Source organism: Rhyacophila brunnea, unplaced genomic scaffold, assembly GCF_057557595.1.
Source record: "Rhyacophila brunnea isolate RB1 unplaced genomic scaffold, BYU_Rbru_1.0 scaffold_19, whole genome shotgun sequence".
Classification (NCBI taxonomy): Eukaryota; Metazoa; Arthropoda; class Insecta; order Trichoptera; family Rhyacophilidae; genus Rhyacophila; species Rhyacophila brunnea.
The window spans coordinates 35,412,477-35,438,920 of record NW_028232848.1 but is presented as its reverse complement, the minus strand read 5'-3'; the positions used below and the strand labels follow the sequence as shown (position 1 = coordinate 35,438,920).

Sequence of the window (26,444 nt, the reverse complement as noted above, 5' to 3'; positions counted from 1 at the left end):
TCGTGACCTTAGAACAATAAGGTATCATCTGGCATTTTGGTCAATTTTGACTTTTTGATACCAAAATTCTTATAAAATTTTTCTCTTTAAAACTGTGTTACAAGATTAAAAAAAATCTTTATGGTTTATGACATAGCAGGGCATCAGAGTTCTATATCAGATGCACTGGTAATTTGTTTTGGAACAACATGCTTCCATTTAAAATTTGAAAGCAACTATGGACCATTTGCAGTAAAAAAAATAATTTTGGAGCAATATGGTTTCATTTCTGTTCAGCTGTCAAACTAGTACGTTTCTCTCAAATATTCGCGCTTCATTTTTCAACAATTTAATTAAAATAACATACAGATGAACAATAATTTAAGTGAAAGGGGTATTGTGGACATTTAAGAGGATGATAATACTACGAATATACCTCACCAACCTACAATATCGTTGCTTTAAATACAAGGTAAGTTTGAGGTTATGTATTATTTTTGTTATTCATGTATTGCAATTAATTATTCTATTTTGTTTCACATTTAATATATGTAATTCTATTATCTATTTATTTTCAGCAACAATCTCAATTTATTGGATAATATAAACAATCTTCAAGTTATAGGTACTGTCTGATGATATTACAATTGATGAGAATTTTGGGTACTTATGTTTCTTTTCAAATGAGTACATAATTTATTTGCTGTCGAATCCTGGGTCTGGCAAGTACAAAAAAAAAAAATTGTTTTTCAATTTGTGTGTGTCAGGGTATGGACCTAATAGGTTGAGCAAGTGGCTGACATCCATTTCTCGTAAAAAAACAAAAATCTGTCAATACAAACCTCCACTCTGTGGAGGCCCATATGATCCTATCAGGATCGGACATGGTCGAAAAAAAAAAAAAAAAAAATTGTTTCTAGAATACGTCATAATTTCATATAATATAATAATAATATATCTCCTTTTAATTATCCAGGTGGGTGGAAGTACTTGGAGAAGTTGCAGAGTATGTTGTTTGCGAAGAAAACATAGATGTTGGCGATGATATTGACTAAATAATAATAGTTGCAATAGCTCCTTTCATAAACTATTTAATTATTACTTCATGAATCACTGCAGTGACAATACAATGATATCTTTATTAAGTTTCATTTGAAAATTGAGTAATTTGAGAGGTTTTGTAATAATAGTATTGTGAAAGTATTTTTTTTATGCCAGTCTATTATCATAAAAACTTTTTTTTTTCAGAGCTGTAAAGTCATGTGAGTACACTGGAGAGTTCATCATGGAATCATGGATCATATGGATTCTAACAACAAAAACCTTGAAAGTAAAGATACTTTCCTGTCATTTTATAAACTATTAATATTGTTCTAAATCTCAGTATTATGCAACATTTTTTATACCACGTCCTGTCATTTTTCATAAACTATGTTTAATTTAATGTTGTTCTAATAAAGAAAAAGGTTTTTTTATTAAATTTTTGCCCTGTAGCAAAACATTTTCACAATATCAAGGTTCAATAATCAGATAGAACGTTGTTGCTCTGATTTTTTTCGATTTTCAGAGCATTTAAGTTCCATCACAAAATTTTTATGTCTGGATATTATAATATCAGATATATTTAGTATAAAATTCTTTGAAAATATAAACATAATGCAATAATAATAATATTGTTAATATTTACCAATTTTCGTTGCATATAGTTAAGATTTTATTCATATTCAAAACTTTAGAGCTCAATATCTGAGTTTGGTATAAATGCCAGATGATACCTTGTTGTTCTAAGGTCACGCGATGACAACGCGTACTATATTTTTTCCCCAAATACTACAATTTTGGAGGCTCTGTACTATAATTCCACTTTGAAAAGATGGCAGCACTGTTGTCTATGGAATATTGTAAATGTTGACAGGACTACACGTGTGTCAAAAATGTATGCTCCAGTCTCTTGTTTTTAAAATACTTGAATGAATAAATCAAGATTTTAAAGTTACATATTAAAAAGTGAATAGATTATACAAATATGAAGAAAATCAACTTGAAGCGACCCCGTAAAGTGAGTGCGGTTGTTGTATTTTATATAGTCAAACCTCATAAGAGGTAGTCGACAGGTTATGTTTATTTTAATAATGTGTACGATTCTCAATTGAAATTAATGTTGCAGGGAATCGAAGAAGTGCCGGAAATTCAATCTGATTATGGAACCATGTCCGACAGTGATGCTGATATATCAGAACAGCCAAAAATTTCAGATAAGAAGAAGCCAAAACAATCGGCGACGCGTGACAAACTAAAAAAACTAAAATCTTCAAAACTCACCAAACAACCGACGACTGAAGAACTAAATCGTCTCAGAGAAACTGAGAACTTGTTCAATTCGAACTTCTTCCGTCTCCAGATTGAAGAGGTTCTCAAAGAAGTCAATCTGAAGTCTAAATACGTAGCACTGTTCGACGATTGGTTGAAGAAGTTCAATAATTTTATTGATACATTACAGGACGGGCCTAGTTCTGAAATATCTGATCAAGAATGGCTGTCGGAAAATTATATAAAAATACCGATGATCCAAGAACCGTTTGAAACTAAAGGTTTTTTTAAATTCGTCAAATGTCCTCCCGCTGTTGTGATCGGTTCTTTGAAACTAGGATGCATTTTGGGTCCAAAGATTGTTGTCGATTTGAAAATTGAAATGCCCAAAGAAATGATGAACAAAAATGACTATGTGAATGAAAAATATCACCGCAAACGAGCTTTATATCTCAGCTACATCGCTTCAAAATTAGCTTCTAGTGACATTGTAGAAAACTCAACATTCTCACTGTTGGATGGATCCAATTATAAACCTATCCTCGTTATAAAACCTGCTGGAAAGCTTGGAAAATATGTTAATATCAATCTGCATGTCACGTTGGAAGATGGTGCATTTACTCTGTTCCGATTCAGTCCATCCAGAAATAACGTTAGAGAGGATTGGCGTTTTGAATTAGGGGACACGGTTGAGAATAATCTCTCTGCAGCGACTCCTATGTACAACTCTGCCGTTCTGCAGGACCTCACATGTGACGTAAATAATATGTTTCTTTACGCGAACATTGCTGAAAAGGAAAATATCAAACACGGTATCTTGTTGCTCAAAATATGGCTGAAGCAGAGGCATATACATAGATTTTCCGGCTTCATTTTGAGTATGTTCGTGGCGCATCTGGTCAAAATAAAGAGGATCAACAATGCCATGAGTAGCTATCAAGTCATCAGGAATGTCTGGACAGCGTTAGGTAATATTATTATCATTAAATATCGGTCAGTGTATGAATATGTGTCAACTGTCTACGTCTGAACAGCAAACTTTAAGTTGTTGAATCATCCGATTTCCAGGAAAAGTTCATTATTCTCAGAAACATCTTGGAAAAGGCAGCACTGGACAGGATTTGAACCTGTGTCCATCGGATTCCGGCTAGTGTGGTTTACCAACTGAGAATTAATGTTACAGTCTTAGATCTTGCTAATAGTTTATTAATTTCTATCTGTATATTATAGACCAACTTCTATATCAAGTCGTCTACGTCACAGCGCTGCATGCGCTGACTCGTATGTCACATGGTTTTTGCGTGCTGATACTATTACGTCACATGCTCTTTACATGTTGACTTGTCATAGTAGATACTCTATCTCTAAGGCCCCGTCCAGGGTGGATGCGTTCGGCGGAGCGTTGAGTGGCGTGCGCAACTCAAATGTATGACAATATAACCATAGATACAATAAAACTATTTTTTATTTAACGAATAATTCACAAGATTTAAAAATGTAACATTCTTTTATTGAACATACATAATTCGAAAACACTTCTGAGAAATATATTACCAGTGGAAAAAAAATTTAAATGTATACGACTTCCTAGCAGGATTCGAACCTATGTCCCCCAAGATTCTTGCCCATGTGCTCTGACCCTCTCGAACCATGTTCGGATCTGGACTAGATGAGTAACTACTAATATTCGTTCAAGCTTATTAAAATACCTCCACATGCTCCCCTCATGGAATACAAACAGTCATTTAACTAATTTTAACAATTTTTTCTAGCCGCCAGCGAATGGGACAAAAATGGAGTATCCCTTTTCTCATCCGATCCGACGGCTCATCACCCAGTATTATCAGAGTTTCACACAAATTTTCCCGTTGTATTTGTGGACTGTTCCGGTTTCAACAACATCTGCGCCCATACCAGCTTGGACTTGTACAATACAGTCAAGTACGAAAGTCAAATGGCGGTGGAATTCTTGGACAGTAGATACGTCAATGGCTTCATTCCTCTATTCATGACACCGGTTGATTATCATTTGAAATATGATAATATTCTAAGGTGAGTACGCATTGCATATTATATAGTTCAGATTCAAATGATAGCTCTCTATGTGTCTATACAGAGTATACAAGCAACGTTCTTGCCTAACTGGTCTAATCAAAGACGTTACACAACAGGGGTGGCAAACTTGTTTGTTATTGTGATCTACTTTTTGCATTAAAATACGGTCGCGAGCTACTTAACAAATTCACACAATAAACTTTATTAACGTTACTTATTTACCGGTCCGGAATTCACGTTTTCTCACTATTTCTGTATAGTGTTTGAAGTCATTTATGTAAGTACATTATTTTAATTCCCGGATTTATGTGTTTATTTCCAGCAATCAACATCTGAAATATTCAAAATTCAATTTAAACATGTATTAAAATTAAAAATCCAATTTATGTGAACACATTCAATTTATTGAAATGAATTCCAAACACATGTGTGCGTTTCTATTTAGAGACATGTCTGCACTGCAAGACCAAGCTTACAACGCATATTGTATTACAAATTATTGTTGGTATACCTGTTCAATTTAATAATCTCTCAGCCAGTGTTGCCATATTTTTCTATGCTGATTATAGTACAAAGGCGTAAAAATTATAGTATTTCTGAAAAAATATATAGTACAGGAACATTTTTCTTCTTGAATCCTTTAAAATTATAGTATTTTGGTATATTTGGCGTAAAATTATAGTATTTTACATTTTTCGCGAAATCAAAATTATAGTATTGTACTATAATTATAGTACGGTTGGCATCACTGCTCTCAGCAAAGAAAAATATTGTTGGCTCAAGAGAAAAGAACACATTAACAATGAATACACCAAACCAATTTGTATGATTTTTTTGAATTGTCACTATAGAAAGTAATATTATAAACAGTTTGCTTTTATTTATTTTTCTTTTGTCAGTACTGGTGGTTTCACTGTTTTTAAAACTTTAAAAATTAAATTTTTAAACATTAATAATTCAAATTAAACATTTTACTCATAGCATGGAGCAGAACTTGAACACATATTTCAATATGAAAGCAGAGCAATTAAAAAATTGGTCTTGTAGGAGTGGTCGATGGTAGACGATCATGGTTATTCGTGATGATGGAGAAGTGAGAGTTTGTTTAAGGTTACATAAGTACAAGGGTACAATCGGTACAATATAACAGAGGTAGGTGTTATTTTCCAAGGCACTAAGTTCTCTATCAAGATGCAAGTTTATCAAGTGAATACTACGGAGAGACTCACTTGTTTTCTCCCGACAGCCTTTGTAGAACCTGTCACGATGGAAAAATGCTTACCTCAGTATCTCAGCCATTTGGTGAGAAAATATAATAAACGTTTAATAAAATTGTACTTAACAATAATTAAATAAATAATTAAATGAATAACATTAATTTGAAAGTGATTCGTATGTCATGGGTTTTGCTGACACTGCTTGGTTCTCACAGAGCCATCGACGGCCACAGTCTATTCCAGTCAGTTCCAGTCCCCTTGTAATGCAAAAGTATCTAGAAAAAAAAAACAATTAATCCTCGCACTTTAAAATTTTTTGTATGATATTATAAAAAAATGATCACTGTTGACATACTCCTGGAATTCCCGTCTTCAATGGGGAGCCGGAATAAAGTTTTGTAGGCCTAAGCGTGCAGCTTGGTCACATAGTCAATTAGCAAAATATGAAAGGCTTATGACGTATCACTTGGCTATCTGGATAAAAAGAAATAGTTTGTAATAATATGTAAGATTTTGTTTTTTAAGTTTGAAAGAGATGGGCGTGAAAGATGTATGAGTGGAAGAGAGTGAGTATGAAAGTTCCTTTTGTAGCGACTGTACCACTCACTCAATTGTCAAGTGAGATTTTTTTCTTTTGTTTTAAAGCAGTCGGAAGAAATGCGTGTTGCGAGCGGACGCAAGTTGAATTTGTGTACTCCGCGCTAAAAATAAACTATTGTTTTAATTATTAGCATATAAGTGTGTAGCAAAGAAAAATCACTGAAAATATAAAGCAACGTGCTTATAACCAAAAAAAAATGACAAAGACTTTTCATTTAACCCAAATCTATTTAATTAATTTTTGTGAATCCTGAGTTCGACACAGTTCTGAGGTAGACTGGAACTCGGGATATCTCACTGTATTAATGATGTTTTTATTTTATCATTGCAGAATAGAATACACCAACAAACTAGAGAACGCAGTAATGAAGACAGTCGGCGACAACATCAAACTAGATTGCGGAGCCGATAAATATATTATCATCCAAAAATATTTATGTGATTTGATTCGCAAAGGTCTCGGGCAAAGGATATCTCTTCTGACTCCAAAATGTCTAACCGCAGAAGAGTTGTCCTGGCCAGTTAGTATTACAGTGAAGAAAGGAAAAGCACTGCGGAAACCTTTCACATTCGGTATTAAATTAAACCCCGAGTATGCTTATAATTTCTTGGATAAAGGCCCCCAAGCAAATTTACCTGAAGCGGAACGTTTCAGGTAATGATAATCAATATGTTATATAAACGGTCGAACTTGGTTATTACAATCACGGAAATAGCGAGATCTCGGATGTAATGAGGAAACATTCGTTGACATTTTCGCTTATGATTTTCTACATAATTTTATTCATTTTTATAACGAGCTACTTCTCGGGTATACTGAGCAAAACTGATAATGTGTCGATCGTTTAAAAACAACATTTTCGACCCGAAGCAATAAAATCCGACCAGGCAGTTAACTAGACCGATGCCGCCAGGATCAGATTACGTTTATGACACTAGATAAGTGTCTAAGTACCTAATTGGTGTTTTCGCCTACAATATTGAAAAAGTAGTGAAGTTTGTGAAGTCAGTAGGTACCTACAATAAACAACTTCTTTTGTAGTTTATGAGTGCCATGCTTGTTGCGGGGATTTTTACAATGGTTTTCAAATTTTTTATGTTTTATGCTTAAATGGAACGTGGCGCGAAAAATGTTATATAACGAGCAAATTCCGTCGGTCCCATCTTCCTCGTAATAACCATGTTCGACTGTATTATTACCAATTATTCTCCATTTACCAAGTGAATATATCTGCAAGATCTTTTTGTTTTGCAAGGATCAGTTGTAAAATATTTGTACAAACCTTTTTCTTCATGGATGTGGGAAGGTTGCAGTGAGCTTCCAGTGTTCCAATTTCTATTAATAAAAAATAATCAGACTTTGACCTAGCCGGAATAAGATCTGTGAAATTCTAAATGCTGATCTTGTATTTTTGCAAGATACACCACACTATTAATCAGTGGCGAAGGGTGACTTTTGGAAAGAGGTAGGCTGTAGAGATCAGAGAAAAAAAACACACTTGTCATTTATACTTACGGGAAATAAGAAGAAAATATGATATTACTACTGATAGGCAGCGGCGGCTGGTCTAACATCATGCAAGTGCACTGCACTGCTTACATTGCTATGAAACATCATTCAACATCGTAAATTATATTTTTTCTTCATAGGTTTTTAATATTATCGCTCACTTATTGTAATGCAAACCATAAACCGATGTACCCATATTGTCAATAGGCGATAATACAGTCACTATGCACCGTATATCGAGTGCTTATAGTCAGACAACGTTATCTACAAAAAAGTGTTTTTTTTTTTTTGAGATAACGTTATTTTACATTTACGGCTACATGATAGTCAAACAACGTTATGTCAATCTTTTCTAATTTTTTATTAAATCGTCAGTAAAGTTTAACGCTAACTACATAAGTTACCCTTGTTTTCATATTTTTTAAAAACTATCCCTATAAATTTTAACATCATCATAAGCAAGATAAATCTACAATACACAATAAATTATAAAATATTAACATTAGGTTTTAAATAAACATTTCCCTTGTTAAGTTACAATAATCTAAAATAACGATTTTTGGCTCTCCTGTAAAGTTGCACTTTTGTAGATAGTGTTGTTTGACACTAAGCCCTCGATATGTCATCCTCACTGAAATCATTTGCGCCCGGGCAATATATTTAGTTTACTTAAAATGAGCCCAAAGCTTAGTATGAACTAAAGCCATTAAAAAACAACTTAAACCATGCTAATAGTTTTCGCCATGCGTAAGTTCCAGAATATCGTGCGCCGACCGGGTAAAATGACATCATATTGGTCTGAGTAGAGAGCAATTACAGATTTGAATTATGGTTTGTTATTATAGACGCTGTAGCTTACTGTTCACGGTCAAATTATGTTTAGTATCATATTTAGCAATCTCGTATGTAAAATGCCTGTAAAACTAAAAACAATAGAATTCATTATTTTATAAATTTAAAATCGGTAAGAAATACAATGTCGGTAAGATATTTTGATTTATGTGTACTCCAATTTAAATCAGTGAAGATAAAAATAATTTTGCTACCTACCGCTTTTCTGCGAAATGATGTCGGTTATTTATAATAGGGATAGAAAATTATTAATTCATGAATTCTAGTGATGAGTTAATAAATCTTAATACTCTTTCAAGTGCAGTTTCATAATAATCATTATTCATACATTGTACAAATTGCTAAAGATACCTAATGTACTTATATAGAATAAGATGGCTTCCGTTAAACGTAAGAGGTATTTATCTACTATAAGAGATACAATCGTTTCTTAAAACTAATCCAATAAAGATATAAGTAACTCGCATCATGTTTTATTAAAAATATAAAATATACAGGTAATTTCCCAAATGTCAATAACCTTTTGTCAAATCAAAAACAACGCCGAATTGATTTAATTTTTCAATAAGGTAAGTTTCCAACGCACCCTCAAAAATTACAATCCAAAAAATCACCGGCCGCCACTTCTGATAGGTACTCACTAATGATAACGACACTAATACGATGAAATTTCAATAACCCACTGACGACATAAAATTGAACGATGAGTTTAAATTACGTATTTTTCAAAACATTTATACACATCAAAAATCATTAGATAAAAATTATTGTATTAATTATTAAAATGCGCCGTAAAAATTAATTTCTTCAATTATCTATTTATTAATTATTTTGTGCAGTCATGACAACAATATTATGAGTGAAGGTTTTGCAATAGGAGCCTACCGTATTGCATACAATTCGATAGACTGACTGAGGTTACGTGACGTAAAGTCCATACGAAAAAATATCATAATTCCTTGACATTTGATCTAACATTTATGTACGTAAAGACAGATGGCGGGCGTCATATATTTTTTTAAACCTTTGCATATTGTTTTGTAATAAATAATCAAGTGATTATGTATAAATATGTCAATATGCTATTAAAATTTATTTTTCTTAAGAAGTTAGGTTTTAAACAACCGCCTAGTATGAAGTCTTCACCACTGCTATTTATGTAGTGTCTATCCAAATAGCCATAGACAAAGAATATTTTTCATGGTTGATTAAAATATTCTTTTGGGTCTATACATAATTATGTAATTTGTAATGTAAATAAGGCGGTACAGTTTGTTATGTAGAGGTTTTACTGCAATAGTATGAGCGATGATGTTCCCTAATGTATTACATATAATGAAAATTTTGTCCTCTTAACGATAAATGTTATTTTATTACATTTTAGGGAGTTTTGGGGTGAAAAGTCTGACCTGCGACGATTTCAAGATGGATCCATATCTGAAGCTTGTGTTTGGGAAACCGATCATACGATGACTTCCAAGCGGCTTATTGTCAAACAAATAATAAATTATTTACTTAAAATCAAACTAGGTAAGCTTCATTGTAGATATATGTACGTAATTATATACAATGTGATTATGTAAGTTACAATATATTAGAATAAACTGAACCGCAGATTCATTTATAAGGTAGATATAATATGTTTTTTGTCTTTGAACAGGTCTCGAAAATAAGATGTTCTACGTAGCAGATCAATTTGATTTCATATTGCATAATAGAAAGCTGCAGCCTGCAAACTTCGAATATGGTACAGGCGAAGAATGTGCCATGAGAGTGAGTGCTTCATTTGACAACTTAACGAAGGACCTCCGATCTCTCACTGATATGCCGCTTGAAGTCCATTCAATACATGGTGAGTAATCCTAATCGTCTTCTATGTCCAAGTCCACTCCTTAGGTAGAGCTTATTGACAGCATGTATCTGAGAATCCCTGTCACTCACCAGTTGTCTTGTGTCTTACTAGATCTTGTCTATATCCCGTAACTTGTGGATAGTATTTAGTTGCCTTTGATGACGCCGGAATGTGGTTTGCTTGAAGAAAAGGCAGACTTAGTTGACTCTTGAGGCATCTGTAGCACATGGCCGAGTCATGTCCAATGTCACATCTTCACGGTTATCCGGATTTTAATATGATCACCAGCTTTGTACAAGCGTTTCTCGTGGTTGAATGAAGAATTTTTGAAAAAATGTTTATTCCGAAAGTAAAAAGTTTTTTTATGAAGTATCCAGAATTATAAAAACATTCCTATATAGGAGGAGTCTTATACACTATTTGTATTATCGTCACCCTAGAACAATAAGGTATCATCTGGCATTTTGGTCAATTTTGACTTTTTGGTACCAAAATTCTTATAATAATTTTCTCTTTAAAACTGTGTTACAAGATTTTTAAAAATCTTTATGGTTTATGATATAGCAGGGCATTTAAGTTCTATATCAGATGCACTGGTAATTTGTTTTGGAACAATATGGTTCGATTCAAAATTTGAAAACAACTATGGACCATTTGCTATAAAAAAAATAATTTTGGAGCAATATGGTTTCATTTCCGTTCAGCTGTCAAACTAGTACGTTTCTCTCAAATATTCGCGCTTCGTTTTTCAACAATTTAATAAAAATAATATAAAGATGAGCAATAATTTAAGTGAAAGGGGTATTGTGGACATTTAAGAGGATGATAATACTACGAATATACCTCACCAACCTACAATATCGTTGCTTTAAATACAAGGTAAGTTTGAGGTTATGTATTATTTTTGTTATTCATGTATTGCAATTAATTATTCTATTTTGTTTCAAATTTAATATAAGTAATTCTATTATCTATTTATTTTATTTTCAGCAACAATCTCAATTTATTGGATAATATAAACGATCTTCAAGTTATAGGTACTGTCTGATGATATTACAATTGATGAGGATTACTGAATAAATTGTTTCTAGAATATGTCATAATTTCATATATATTCTCCTTTTTATTATTCAGGTAGGTGGAAGTACTTGGAGAAGTTGCAGAGTATGTTGTTTGCGAAAAAACATAGATGTTGGCGATGATATTGACTAAATCATAATAGTTGCAATAGCTCTTTTCATAAACTATTTAATTATTACTGTATGAATCACTGCAGTGACAATACAATGATATCTTTATTAAGTTTCATTTAAAAATTGAGTAATTTGAGAGGTTTCGTAATAATAGTTTTGTGAAACTATTTTTTTATGCCAGTCTATTATCATAAAAACTTTTTTTTTCATAGCTGTGAAGTTATGTGAGTACACTGGAGCGTTCATCATGGATCATATGGATTCTAACAACAAAAACCTTGAAAGTGAAGATACTTTCATGTCATTTTATAAACTATTAATATTGTTCTAAATCTCAGTATTATGAAACATTTTTTTATACTACGTCCTGTCATTTTTCATAAACTATGTTTAATTTAATGTTGTTCTAATAAAGAATTAATCGAAAAAGGTATTTTTATTCTATTTTAAACACAATAATTAAGCCCTGTAGCAAAATATTTTCACAACATAAAGGTTTAATAATCAGATAGAACTTTGTTGCTCTGATTTTTTTCGATTTTCAGAGCAATTAAGTTCCATCACAAAATTTTAATGTCTGGATTAGATAATATCAGATATATTTAGTATACAATGCTTTGAAAATACAAACATAATGCAATAATAATAGTATTGATAATATCTGCCAATTTTCATTGCATATAGTTAAGATTTTATTCATATTCAAAACTTTGGAGCTCGATATCTCAGTTTGGTATAAATGCCAGATGATACCTTGTTGTTCTAGGGTGACGTTATGCCATTTCAACACATTTAAGTACCAAATGAAACATTAAGTTGGTAAACTGTAAATATATTAACGTCACTAAGTTGGCATTTCTTAATTCCTAATTCAAATAAGGCTGCCACTTTTTTATATTTACTGTGTTTATGCATGGGATGCAGTTATAAACTATCTTACAAGATTTTTTTTATCCAAATACTAACGCCAAAATGCCACTTATCTACTCATCATGATGGATTATCTTTTCATATGCCCTGTAAATTGGCAAATAAATCTCATAGTTTTTTATTCTTCTGTGTACGATCCTTTACCATGTTCGATCCGATGATCGGTTGTATCAGTGGCGAAGGCTCCATACTAAGCGATTATTTAAAGCTTACCTTCTATTTTCAAGTATTTAATTTATATAAATAAATATCTATATTGTAGGACATTGTAGGTTATAATAAAAATATTGATTGCCATCTATCGTCGTTATTTATAAGTAGAGCTTTTAATTTAGTCATGTTTCGAATCAAAAATAAATGACGGAACGTCCAACGTGAGTGCTATTTTTAGAATTATTTCAACGATAATCCAAGCCGAATTTTCTACCGAAATTCAGTTGCCAACTTCATGCATGTCTGGGTTTTTGTTCGAGACTCAGAAGCGTTAACAGACAAGCTTATTCGAAATGTTGAATTGTTTATTGTCTTTGCTTATCTTTAAAAGCAAATAATAAATAATGATGATTAAAAAAAATAATAACTATTGTGTTCGATCACATATAATTTATAAATTGTTATTAAAAATAAATATTGTATTAATTCGCGATTATTATTTAGGTTACTTCAGTCATAGACAAACATAACATGCTATTCACAGTTTATGTCATTTTGACATGTCAAAGCGGTGGTAAAGGTTTATTTTATAATACAAAATTCATTGTGTTACTGTGAATGTGGATAAATTATCTCATATTGTACCGAAATCATTCGGCAGTGCTTTAAATATATAAGTATTTATTAAATTGTGTAGTGTCCCGGTAGAAAATGTGCGAACGATTGCATTTAAAAATTATCAAAGCTTGACCTTCCAAGGGTTCATTTAGATTTGAATACAGCAAAAAAACTTATATTAGACATTTTCACAACAATTTATAAATGATAAATATTTGTTTTTAACTGGCAGTTATACATTAAACAAACTTTTTTGTTGGCGATGCGTATTGTTTGGTAAAGAAAGTATGCGTGGAATTCTACTGCCATAAGTGATTTAAATAATTTGACAAATTCAGCGGTGAAACCTATGACCAGTGTGTCGTTGTCATTAGTGTGCACCTATTCATCAGTAGTAATATCGTAAGTATTATCTTCTTATTTCCCGTAATTTACCTGACAAGTGTGCTCTTTTTCTCTGATCTCCACAGCTTACCTCTTTCCAAAAGTCACCCTTCGCCACTGGGTTGTATAGATGTATGTATGTACAGATTTTTATGTTTACGAGAAATGTATGTTAGCCACTTTGCTCAACTTATTAGATCCATACTGTCATATTGACCACAGGTCCACATAGAAAACAATATGTGAATTTGCTAGACCAGCCTGACGCATAACTGCTCGATCATCGTGGGCATAGTGAAGTGTGAAAATCTCTTCAAATGAATCTACAATGCGAAGTCACTTGTAACTAACCTAATAGAGTGGAGGTTCTTTTTTGTATGTTTACGCTCTATCTATATCAGTGGCGAAGGGTGGAGGTAGGCTGTTAAGATCCGCCATAAATAGTGCACATTAAACTCTTTCAGACATACATATTTGTTTTCATTGAAATAAGACTACAATTTACAGATAATGTTGGTTAGATTTAAAAAAATCAATTAAACCCTGAAAAACCAAGCCATAATAGATAATAGTCAAAAAATACACGTCTATCTATAAAATATCTAAAATTATGCAATTAAATCATACATAACTTTGAGCATTTTATAGATAGAATAATATTTTTTATTTATTATAGTTTGATTTACGCAGGACTTAATGAATTAAAAAAATGAACCAACAATATGTGTAATATGTAGTTTTAATCCAACGAAAACAAATAACTATGAGTGAAAAATTGTGCACAATTTTGTCGTATTGCCCAAATTAGACCAAATCTATTATGGTTTCGATTAGGCAGAGTTTAATTGATTTTTAAAAACTAACTAACACCATCCGTAAATTGTGGTCTTAATTCAATAAAAACAAATACATATGACTAACATAGCTTAGTGTGCACTATTTATAGCGAATCTTAACAGCCTACCTCCACCCTTCGCCACTGATCTATATAGAAGAAGGTTTTCTTCAATTTCTTTGGAATTATCATTATTTGCGCTACATTCATCGCCATTTAATCCAGATAATCGAGGATCTTCTAAAATGTATATTTTTTTTCAGGGACGTGTTCAGTCTTCAGTTTCTCGGACCCTATGCCACCATTGCCATACGCTCCTGTAACTAGCAAAGGGATTCGGTATAATCAAAAATATAGACTGATCCGAGACGTGGTTTCCAATGATGCTGCAGACAAATTGTACTGTCCACTCTTCATTCCTGCTTTAAAAGTCGTTGTACAATTGAGTAAGTAACAGTATTAACCAATGGTGAGGGGTTGAGAGAGGCTATTATAAACCGTAATCTATAAAAAAATGATCTTGTAAGCCATAATTTTAGATATTTTATAGATAAATGAATATTTTTTGACTATTCTCTACTATGGCTTAGATTAGACAGGGTTTAGTTGAATTTTAAAAACTACACAACGTAGTCTTAGCTCAATGAAAATAAATACTTTTGACTATGAAAGCTTAGTGTGCACTATTTATTTATTTATTTCTTAACAGCCTACCTCCACCCTTCGCCACTGGTATTAACTCATTATATTAACATATTGAATAAAAGAAAACATAATATTATTATACCCCGTTTACACGTGCATGGATTTACTACTGACAGTACGTATTATCGATGTACATGTAAACATGCAAGATTGCATGCATGAATCAAAAAAGTTCGGAAGCTTCTGAATTTTCATGCGGCAGTTGGGATTTTTTCAATCTGCACTTGCGCAGTAGAACGATAGTGGCGAAACTGCCGGCAAAAAAACGAAGTACACCGCGAAGAGACTCATTTTGAGGTTAACCGATTTTTACAACCGCCAAATAGTACCATAAATTGACAACATCGCGTCTCGATTACTCTTGAAGAATGAGATTGGAGAGACAGTCAGCACTTTTACGTGTAAACATTTATTGTCACGATAGTTTAAAATACACATTATTAAATGGTGATGAAAATCGACAAAATGGTATTGGATGAACGTCGACTGAAATTGTGCGAGCTAGTAGACATGGTAGGCATTTCAAAAAGTGCTGTACATCACATATTGACTGAAAATTTGGACATGAAAAAGCTGTGCGCAATGTGGGTGCCGCAATTACTCACAATGGAACAAAAACAGCATCGTGAGAATGTTTCAATCGAGTGTTTGGCGAAGTTTCACAGCAATAAAGTAGAGTTTTTGCTTCTATTCATAAACATGGATGAAACATGGCTCCATCACTTCACACCTGAGACGAAAGCACAGTCAAAACAATCGACTGAAAAGGGAGAATCGGCTCCAAAGAAGGCGAAGACAGTTCCATCTGCAGGCAAGGTCATGGCGTCAGTTTTTTGGGATGCGCGTGGGGTAATTTTCATTGATTATCTTCAGAAAGGAAAATCAGTCAACGCCGTGTATTATGCAAACTTACTGCAGTGTTTGAGTGATGAAATCAAGAAAAAACAACCGCATTTGGCGAAAAATAAAGTTTCGTTTCATCAGGACAATTCATCAGTTCACACATCCGTTATCGCGATGGCCATAATCAATGATTTAAAGTTTGAATTGCTTCCTCACGCACTCTATTTGCCACATTTAGCCCCCTCGGATTATTTTCTGTTTTCAAACTTGAAAAAATGGCTCGGTGGTAAAAGATTTACCAACAACGAAGAGGTGGAGTCTGCGGTTGATTGCTATTTTGAGGAGCTCGACGATTTTCACTATAAACAGGGTATCGAAACTATTGAACATCGCTGGGAAAAGTATATCGACCTAAAAGGAGACTACGTAGAGAAATTAAAATATTTTTTCCCAAATTTTTGGTGTTTTCTTTGTTAGGTCGAGTACTTTTGGGACTACCCTCGTAGTGCCACTTTTGTATAGAATCTTATTGTCTCGGCGAATAGGAAAATTGAGTATTTCTTTAGGATGGTGAAAGTGTTATTTTTTTATTTGTATCTGTCCTTTTGTTCAAGTTGAAGACGGTTAAGTAGATCGCTGCCAATTGTGATACTACATAGATTGTAGATCACCACCTACTTGAAGTTCGATACGCTTGCTCTATCATATTCCATAATTTGTAATTACATATTGATGATATATTTTTACACTCTAAATTATTTGTCCCAAACAGCGCACAGTGGTAAATGGCCTGACAATATAAATGCACTCAGACGAATCAAAGCGGCTTTCAACGTGCAGATCGCCGAGGCCCTAGTTGAAAAGTGTAATGTCACTTCTCAGGCGTGGCCGAATCACGTGGATGTGTTGAAAGATGGCTACGTGTTCAGAATCGAGATCGCACACTGGCGCGAGATTAATCTACTCAAAGAGACTATTGATAAAGATGGCATCACGAAATACCGGGACACGGATGAAAGCTTAGAAGTTGAGTACAGGCTGATGCATTTACCCAGGCTCAGGATTGCACTGAACGGGTAAGTTTGGCTTCAAACAATTACACTTCGATAACAGTTGAGAGGCTAAAGAGTGCCTTTCTCTATCTCTGAAACCTCCTTAGCTATCGAAACTTAACCTAGATCTGAGTCTGCATATTATGGTTCTCTGTTATGTTCTCCCGATCGTTTTGTATGGTATGGAGTTATGGATGCTAAAACAAGAGATGTCATAGAGAGTTAAAAATTCCTACCACAGTACCCCTTGGCTGTGGCCCCCACATCCTGAAGCGGGCCCCTAGGCTAGGATTTTTGATGGCCCCCCTACCTATCGCTAAGGTCAAAGACCTTACTAACTAAGACTACAGTAACGTTTTCCCAGTGGTGCTATAAAATTAAGTGCATTTAGTGTATTTTACCACCTTTTTATTAGCTCGTATTCTTGTTTGTCCAGTACTATTTTTTTTTTGTTTGTCCAAGATTTGTATTGGACGATTGAAGATTTTTAACTAACTTCCCGACTAGCTAGACATTTGAAACTTTTAGAATATATCAGAACACGACGATGATGCATTCTTTTAATACTTTTAGCCATTTTTAAGCAGAATTGAATTAATGTTCAGTTAATTCGGTTTTGTATGGAAAGTTATTATTGTTGGTTGCTAAGGGGGTCATAGCAAGTAAATTATTAATATATACGTGCGTTACTATGGAAATCAATATGAAATGTCAAAATGACATTTCAGTATTCTATATTTATTCAGTTTTTCTATCAAGTACAATAAATGTCAAGTTAATATGATTCAACAGAGAATTTAAAAACGTATATAAAAAGTTCTTTTTATCTTGTAATTATTTAATACTTACATCCACTTGAATTCTAGAGTTATCAAGTAACGACACACAATTGAAAATTGCAGTCGTATTTTTAAAATGTAACCATTATTGACGGAAAATAGAGTTTTTTTTACTATTAGACAAAATTTGTGATGTGTGTTTATCTAAATTATCTGGTTGAACCGCCACACCGAGCCCCCCATGAGCCAGGTTCCCCTGGCTAGAGCCCTGTCAGCCTCCCCTTGTGTGGGCCATGACCTTGGCTATATTATCAGACAACAAAAATACAGCATTTACCGACTCGTTATCCAAAGACAGATCAATGATAAACATAGTACATATATGACAATGCCACGTTTAATTGTTTAAGAACCTCTGTGATTGGTATAAATGCACCTCCACTGAACTGTTTCGGGTAGCAGATGAGAGAGCAAAGATCGTCTTGGTGGTCACCAGCCTCCGATAGGGGATGACACAAGAAAAAGAAAAATGTCTTGGGATATTGTAAGGTACATGAAGGAATTGTTACGGTGAAATTTATTATGTTTTTCTATTCTAGTTTACACCATCAAAATCCTGCATTCGGTTCTGCCGCTTGTTTATTAAAACGGTGGCTGAATGCACATCTGATCGACTCATCACATTTCCCTGAGATTTGCGTTGACATGCTGGTGGCCAGCTTATTTCTCAGACCCGAACCGTACGAAGTCTCAAACCAACCTCAGACAGTATTCTGGAGAGCTTTAACAATGCTATCTAAGTCAGATTGGAATACACAGATGGTAGTGCTCAATTTCAATGAAGATTTAAGCAGTACGTATATTAAATAATTCTTCAGGCTTTTACCTGTCTTTTAATTATTCTTTTCTGTTGCTGGGTGTATTTTTTGCTCTGTAACTGAGAGATTTCGCACAGAACCTACTGGGTATGATTGATTCCAACTAAAGACAATTATTATAAGATTTAAAATGGTTGTGGGTTCAAGTGGGTAAAGTTGTGATTATATTGAGTTGCACGTCGCGTACTGTCACGGCGACTAATTTAGTCTATGGTTTCGTCATTTTGCAGAATTGAACGATCACTATCTGTGTAAATTCTATGGAGAGTGCCAACTCTGATTTATTAGCATTTTGAATTATTCATTATTCATGCTAATTTAAATCAATTTTAACAGTTTCTACGTTAAAATTACTTGCGATATTACATCCATAGACAATATTTTGAACAGAACCCAACCTGCAGACCATAGATAATAGACGACATTCTTATAGAAAATACATAGTGCTAACCAACAGAAAACACGCGATTTTGACATGAGTTGAAAATGTCTAGGCATGTAGAAAATCATAAAAAACATTCATTGAGTCATGCAGGTGTCGATGCAGTGCGGTACAACGTGAGGTGACCTCATTGTTGTTCTGGTGATTACGGCAGATTTTGCTAACTGACACTGTTCGTTTAAAGGTTCAAAATGTGCTACGAGATGGGAGCATCAGTCTGATAACATTTTAAATACCAAGAAAAATAACATTTCACACTTTTTTCCCGTAGCCGCAGCTTACTGTAATGTCACGTGATAGTACGCGATATGCAGCATAATATAATCACAACTTAATGCACTGCCCTACTAAGTAAAAAGTGTTTTTAATTTTAGTGAAATGAGAACCCGTTTTAAACTACCTTTTCTCTTATGTTATGTAAAATTATTGGATTGTTTTGATATAATCTCTAAATATACACTGTCCATTATTATTAAGTAACTCGACATAATGATATTACAGAAGAAATCAACAAGAGAATCATGTCTGCGAATAAATGCTACTTTGGTCTGTTAAGACATTTTAAGTCCCGCTTACTATCTCGCCGAACTAAAAGCACTCTTTACAAGACACTTGCAAAGCCAGTGCTCACCTACGCATCGGAAACCTGGACATTAACTCTGCGAAATGAACGAGCCCTGAACATCTTTGAAAGAAAAATTCTCCGCCGTATATATGGACCGATCAGGGATGGCACCAATTGGAGGAGAAGATATAATGCTGAGCTCTACGGGCTGTACGAAGATTGCAGCGCAGTTCAATCAATTAAGATTGGGAGACTGTGATGGCTAGGTCATGTGCACCGTATGAATGACAATGAACCGGCAAAGAGAGTGATGTCCAGCAATCCAATAGGACGTAGAAGAAGAGGGAGGCCAAAGATTCGCTGGTTAGATGGAGCCGCCAGTGACTGCCGTATTCTGGGGGTACCAAATTGGAAAGCGGCCACACTGGATAGGGACAGGTGGAGGGAGCTGTTGGAGGATGCCAGGACCCACACCGGGTTGTCGCGCCCCTGATGATAATGATTATTATTAAGAATTAAATAGACAGTGTATATTTAGAGATTATGCATTATGACTTAAGAACAAAACCTTTTTTATGCATGTGCACTTAGTACATGGTAATTCCAGACTGTGTCTCCAAGATTGATGTTGAAAAATTAAGTTGAATTTTTTTTGCCCACTTTCAGAGGAAGATCTTGCTGGAATTGAAACCAGGTTCAATGTAGAGAGGACCTCGTTGCCTCCATTGTACTTTGTGACTCCGTACGAGGGGAAGAAACCGAGCGTATGGAGCAGGACAGCTCCGTCATTCCAAATACTGGCACGCATACAAATTTTAGCGGCAGAATCTCTAAAACTTTTAAACGAAATTATTTTCAATAACCTTTCAAATGATGTCGATGTAAGTAAATCATTAAATCAGTTTTCAGCAGATACCTATGGCACCATCTTTTATCTGATAAGCCTCTTTGTCACTTAACGAACTATGTTACATATTTTATGTTCAGTATCATATTATTATGTAACTCAAAATCACTAAAAATTGAGATAGGTTCCTTTGATCCTAACCCTCCTTTCACATTATACGGTTTTGACCGTACGGCAAAAAAGTGAACATTGACATTCTTTTAGTGGCTTAAGAAGAGCATGGCCCTGTTCACATTACACGGCGATGGTTAAAACTGAAATGGCGCCGTATAGCAGCCGTCCATTGCCACTGTATGCACGGCGGCCGGACGGTCACCGATGACTCAGTGGTGTAAGTGACCTAATGCACGCTTTCATATTAGACGGTTTTAAATTGTACAAACAACACAACACTCACCCACAAACTGAGCTAACGTAGGAAGGAAGGAACTGTGCATAAACTGTATAGTGAGAAAAGAGCGTGAACTTGTTGCCGATTATGATTTTTCCGTACGGTCAAAACCGCATAATGTGAAAGAAGTGTAATGGGACAAATTTACAATCGCATGTTTAACTTTGAAATCGATTCACTTGGCCACTGGTTCATTTGTATTAATTTAATCCTCAGCTGCTCAATAATATATTTTATGTCTCCGTTTGTATGAATTCGCATGGAAACTTACCAAACTGGTTCATGATTTGCATGCTGGAACGAACTTGAGAATTCATAAATCTATTTTCTGTGTTTCTCTTTCAGGCATTGTTTTCCTGCAATACGGAAGGTTTCGACATTCTAATTCAGCTCAACCGGGAATTCAACCCTCTGAACTATTTGGGTTGTAAAATGCGAAGTGCAAGTGATCCCAGGAAAAACCGAGCGTATGAGAAAACAAATGATGAACTGTTTCCAGTATTAGATTTTAATCCTGTGCAAATGTATCTGAAAGAATTAAGGGTAAGAAAATATGTATTTACGACAGACATTGAAAGTGATCTTCTCTATATAGACGAAGCATAAATATATGAGTGATGAGGTGAATGATTAAATTAACATTTCATATTCAAGATTCATTTCTAGCAAATTTCTCACTGTGGAGCTTATCCACAAATTTGGCGAATGTGAGTAAAGTACACAAAAGCATTTTAAAATCATCAAAGATGCAGTGGTCAAGAGATATAACACACATAACTTCTAAGATACTATTTTTTTAGTTAGTTTTTAGTAAAGATCTAAAGCCATTGGTAAGGATTTCCATCGGCGAACACATAACATAACTATAATTTATTTTTATTTATCTATTTTTTTATTCAACGAATAATTCACAAGGCTTAAGAATGTAACATTCTAATTATTGAACATACATAATTTTGAAAACACTTTTTGAACCTGCATCTCGGGTTTCGCGACCATGGACATAGATAGACCACTATGCTAAAGGCGCCATACTTAATTGCGACAAATTTTAACTAATGGCTCTTAATGCTCTCTGAAACGCTTTCCAAATTGAGCTACTATTGGCGATCGATTTTTGTATTTTAAATCAAAGTAGGTATTACCAGAGATGCAGGTTCGATTCCTCAATAAAAAGATTTTCTCAGAAGTGTTCAAAATGATGTATGTTCAATAACTACAGTATGTACTCTCTCAGTAATCCGCCACCCCAAAAACCAGACAAGTGCCGAATTAGTGAAAGCGGCGGATTATAGTTTATGCATACAAAATATGGTAAAAATTAAAACAGGTTACGGTTTTATTTATAATCAAAATTAACTATTTATAAACTGAGTTTATTAACTAAATATTAACCAGTAAATCACTTGACACAGCCAGTTGTTCAGTGAGGCAGATATTCTTGAATGGCTTAGGATTCCTGGCTTTCCCTATGACCAAAAGCTTCATTTTGTGTGTTCCGGTTGCAATGGAGCACGGCATAGTTTGTGATCCTCTCTGGTACATTCTTCGCGATGAACGTACGTTTTACGAAGGAGAAGTTTCCAAAATAAACCCGTCTCATCTGCGTTGTATACTTGTACACGGCGGAGAGATGAGAGACGGAGCGGAGAGATGTCGCTAATTGTTTTTGGTGTATTGATAAGAAAAATTATTTTATTTCAGTCGTGCTATGATGAATTCGCTTTGTTCTTCCATGATACGTATGGTGGAGATTTCATAGCTGTTCTCTGGAAACCTCCTGCATTAGAATTTAAAGAGTTCAAGGTAATTTATTAACTTCACTAAATTGTGTATCTTTCTTGAACGATTTATTACAGACCGTATATTATGACAAATGAATGTATTTATAGATTCGTATGTTCCATACAAGAGAATATCCAGTATAAATGTTGCCATTCATTGCTCATTCTTAAAATTTTTCCCATAAGGGCTCCCGGAATTAGAGCACAAATAAGTAAAGACAATATTTGAAATCAGATACAGTTAATTTCAATGAAAATGGTATTGATAGCAAGACATTTTGTACAACAATACAAGTTTACAAGAAGATATAATAACCATACGACTGTTGATAGTAATTATTGTCAGCTACTTGCTGTCAGACGAATCGATTATTTTCTTTTGTGAAGATTTCATAATATGGTCTGCGCAGCCAGAAACATGGCACCAAAGAACTTTTTCAAGGGACATTGTATACTAAAACCATCATATCTTGCCTACGTTTTTTTAGCACTGTATGCAGTGTTACGGACCATTAGAAGGGGTCAGGGACGTAGATTTATACCTGAATGTGTGTACGATGGTCGAGTGGCTTAAATGCCGGCCTATAGAGTCGAGGGTCCCAGGTTCGAATCCTGGGTCTGGCAAGTACACATATTGTTTTTCAATTTGTGTATGAGTCAGAGTATGGACCTAATAGGTTGAGCAAGTGGCTGACATCCATTTCTCGTAAAACAAAAATCTGTCAATACAAACCTCCACTCTGTGGAGGCCCATATGATCCTATTAGGATCGGACATGGTCGAAAGAAGAAGAAGAAAGTGTGTATTTACCCAGATCACCGTTATGGCGTCCATAGTCAAGATATAATGGCAAGGCTATATAGTGTTATGTGGCTTGTAATAAAATATATACTTAGCTGTTTATATCATCAGCTGTTTCACTAAATTGCTGAATATCGATTGAATTCCGACACTATTAAAACTTATATTTTATTATATAACACCAATTATTATTCAACTGGAAAATTATGTTACAACAACTTGTTTTCTGGATATCTAGAATGTCATGATATTTTAAACAATTTTTTTTTGACAACCAAGTGCTGATTGGTCATAATTGATTTCAGAGTCTGAGCACTGATTGGTCATTGTTAGACGCTGGTGTGACCGTGATGCCATTTGGTGATAGAATATCTTAATTCCTTTAGACAAGGAGTTATAATATTTGTATGGAAGATGGCTTCTGATAATGGCAATACCGATTCAAATAATATGATACTTTGAAGTAATATCTATGCCTGTAAACTGGCAATGCATCAATTTTTTTATGACTTTTGATTTAGGTATGTTCTATTGTATTTTTTAGACATCACATGTGAATGGCCGCAAAATGGTAACACGGAATGGTAAAGAAGGGCTCATTGCAGATTTGGACTCCATTTTAGAAGGTTTTTGTATACTGGGCGAAGGATTGGTGAAAGATATCGACAACAGGAGTAATTTGTCCTTATAAAAAATTAAGCAAAGTACAATTATGTAATTGTATAAAACAAAACTGTAAAAAATATATTTTTAAAAATAAAATCGACAATTTAATTTAATTTTCATTAAACACCACCAACTTTAAATTTCCCTATCCAGTATTCCCAACAGGTGCTGTAAGTTACCGTAGATAAATGTAATGACCAAATGAAAATAATGTTGGATATCTAATGCCGGCGATCCATTGGCACGCAAGTCAGACGATTTACAGTCTTCGGACTTTTTTTTCGCGTGGAGCATACCAGATCTGCGGACTTTTTAATCCGCAGACCAGGCTCGTTGCATTTCAAACATGTTTGAAATTGTTTTAAATATTTTTATTGATTGATTTTTTAATTTACACATTAGAAAATGAGAGGTGTATCAATTATTTTTTTATTTGTATTTATGAAATTCATAAAAGTAAACGTTAAACTTGTGTTGTTTTCATTGCTCTTTATTTTATGTAAGTCTACATATAAATAACAGAAAATTGTAGGAGTATCGGAAGACATTACGATAATCGCAACTATTGACAGCTCGATTTTTTTATTCGTTCGTTGATCAGTGGCAGAGCATAGACAAATCGGATGATTTATTGTCCTCGGACTTTGGCTCGCCAATGGAGCGCTGGCATAAGCTTGTTTTATGGAATCAATAATCTTCTCTTCGGCCATATCCGCCCCATAGTTGGAGCATATGGACATTTCGCGGCGCCTTCAAGAATCCCTGTTGCTCGCCAGTCTTCTTGCTTCGTTCCAGGTCAAACCAGCATCCCATAGATCCGGCGTATACACTATCTTCATCTCTGGATTCTCTTCCGGCATCACGTGGCCGAGCCAAATACAATGTCGATTCTTCACTCTCAGCGTGATGAGATGCTGTTTGGTGCGTTCTCTTACCTCCTCGTTGGTCCTAAACTCATAACACCCGCACACCCAGTATCCGTTCCAAACATTTGTTTTCGAAGCTCAGTATACGGTTACTCTGAGCCTTCGTAAGGTGCCATAATTCGCTACCGTAAAGCAGCACCATCAGAATGCAGGCGTTGAATAGGCGGCATTTGGTTTTGACCGAGTACAAACATGAGTCCCAAACACTCCGCATCGAGTTGAATTTTGCACCAGCCATTCCCATGCAGATAGCGAGCTCTCTCTGCAAAATGCCATCTCCCGTGATGTGTACCCCCAAGTACTTGAAGCTGTCGACGCTCTCGATGTTTTGTCTATCGCTAATCAGAGGAAAATCTGGATCAGGACAGGTGCTATTACACAAAATGTTGGTTTACTTCACGTTAATTTTCAAACCAACGCGACATTCCTATTCAAGGGTTTCATCTCGCATTAGTTTGAAAATGAATGCGACGAAAACCAACGTTTTGTGTAATAGCACCTGTCAATAATAGCTCTGTGCTATAATTCCAAACCTATTAAAGAAGATTTAGAACTAGTGTGATAGCATTTGAGCATACTTGAGGAGATACTCTATTATGATTTAGACAAAACTGACATTTAGGTCCCTACAATTATTAAGGGTATCGAATCACCTGGATAAATCCCTCAAGGAAAGACAATAAAGACTCTTCTACCATTAGCGACCACATCCCGGGAATCATTCTCATCAGCGTTCACTACCGAAAATTTTAGCAGGAATCACGATTGGTACTTTCCAGCATCGACCCAGGTACCGTCAGCCATGGCTTCAGAGATGAGAATGCTAGACCTAAAACAACACCTCAGTATTTGCATAATATATTTCAATATTTTTTCTCCAATGTAAGTAGATACCAGCTAAGTACTTTTTTTATTGAGTAGGTAGGTAGGTACTTCATTTTATTTAACCCTTTGGCTGCTACGATGTGCAAAATCCGGTCGAAGATTGCTACCAATAATTGTCGATAAATTAAAGTATTGTATTATTTTTAGACACCTTACCACTCTAATTGATTCTGCGAAATCGGAATATTATGAAAACACGTTTTGTAATTAGTTTATCGTTTTGAATAGATAATGAGGCTATTAGATATCCCCCACTTCGTCTGCCTTTAAAATTAATTGAAATTCTCTTTCTCGCTCTATCATACTGACGACCATGTGACGAACTATCGAGT

The 26,444-nt window shown here is 34.4% G+C and overlaps 1 protein-coding gene and 1 long non-coding RNA gene across 2 annotated transcripts; both read left to right on the top strand.

Annotated features, from left to right (window-relative positions):
- Positions 1-1,441, top strand: LOC147072958 (uncharacterized). The gene is made up of 3 exons (XR_015070536.1): positions 1-451; positions 558-642; positions 956-1,441. It is a non-coding gene; the product is annotated as an uncharacterized LOC147072958 (long non-coding RNA).
- A 436-nt stretch (positions 1,442-1,877) lies between these two features.
- Mat89Ba (nucleolar protein 6 Mat89Ba) lies at positions 1,878-24,409 on the top strand. Its single transcript, XM_085945955.1, has 13 exons — positions 1,878-2,038; positions 2,147-3,257; positions 4,062-4,341; positions 6,493-6,816; positions 9,908-10,053; positions 10,184-10,375; positions 14,752-14,934; positions 16,809-17,112; positions 18,467-18,720; positions 20,419-20,633; positions 21,396-21,593; positions 22,755-22,856; positions 24,180-24,409. Exons 1-13 carry the CDS (start codon positions 2,006-2,008, stop codon positions 24,324-24,326), a joined length of 3,489 nt encoding a protein of 1,162 aa, XP_085802081.1. The 5' UTR covers positions 1,878-2,005; the 3' UTR covers positions 24,327-24,409.
- Positions 24,410-26,444: the final 2,035 nt, after the last annotated feature.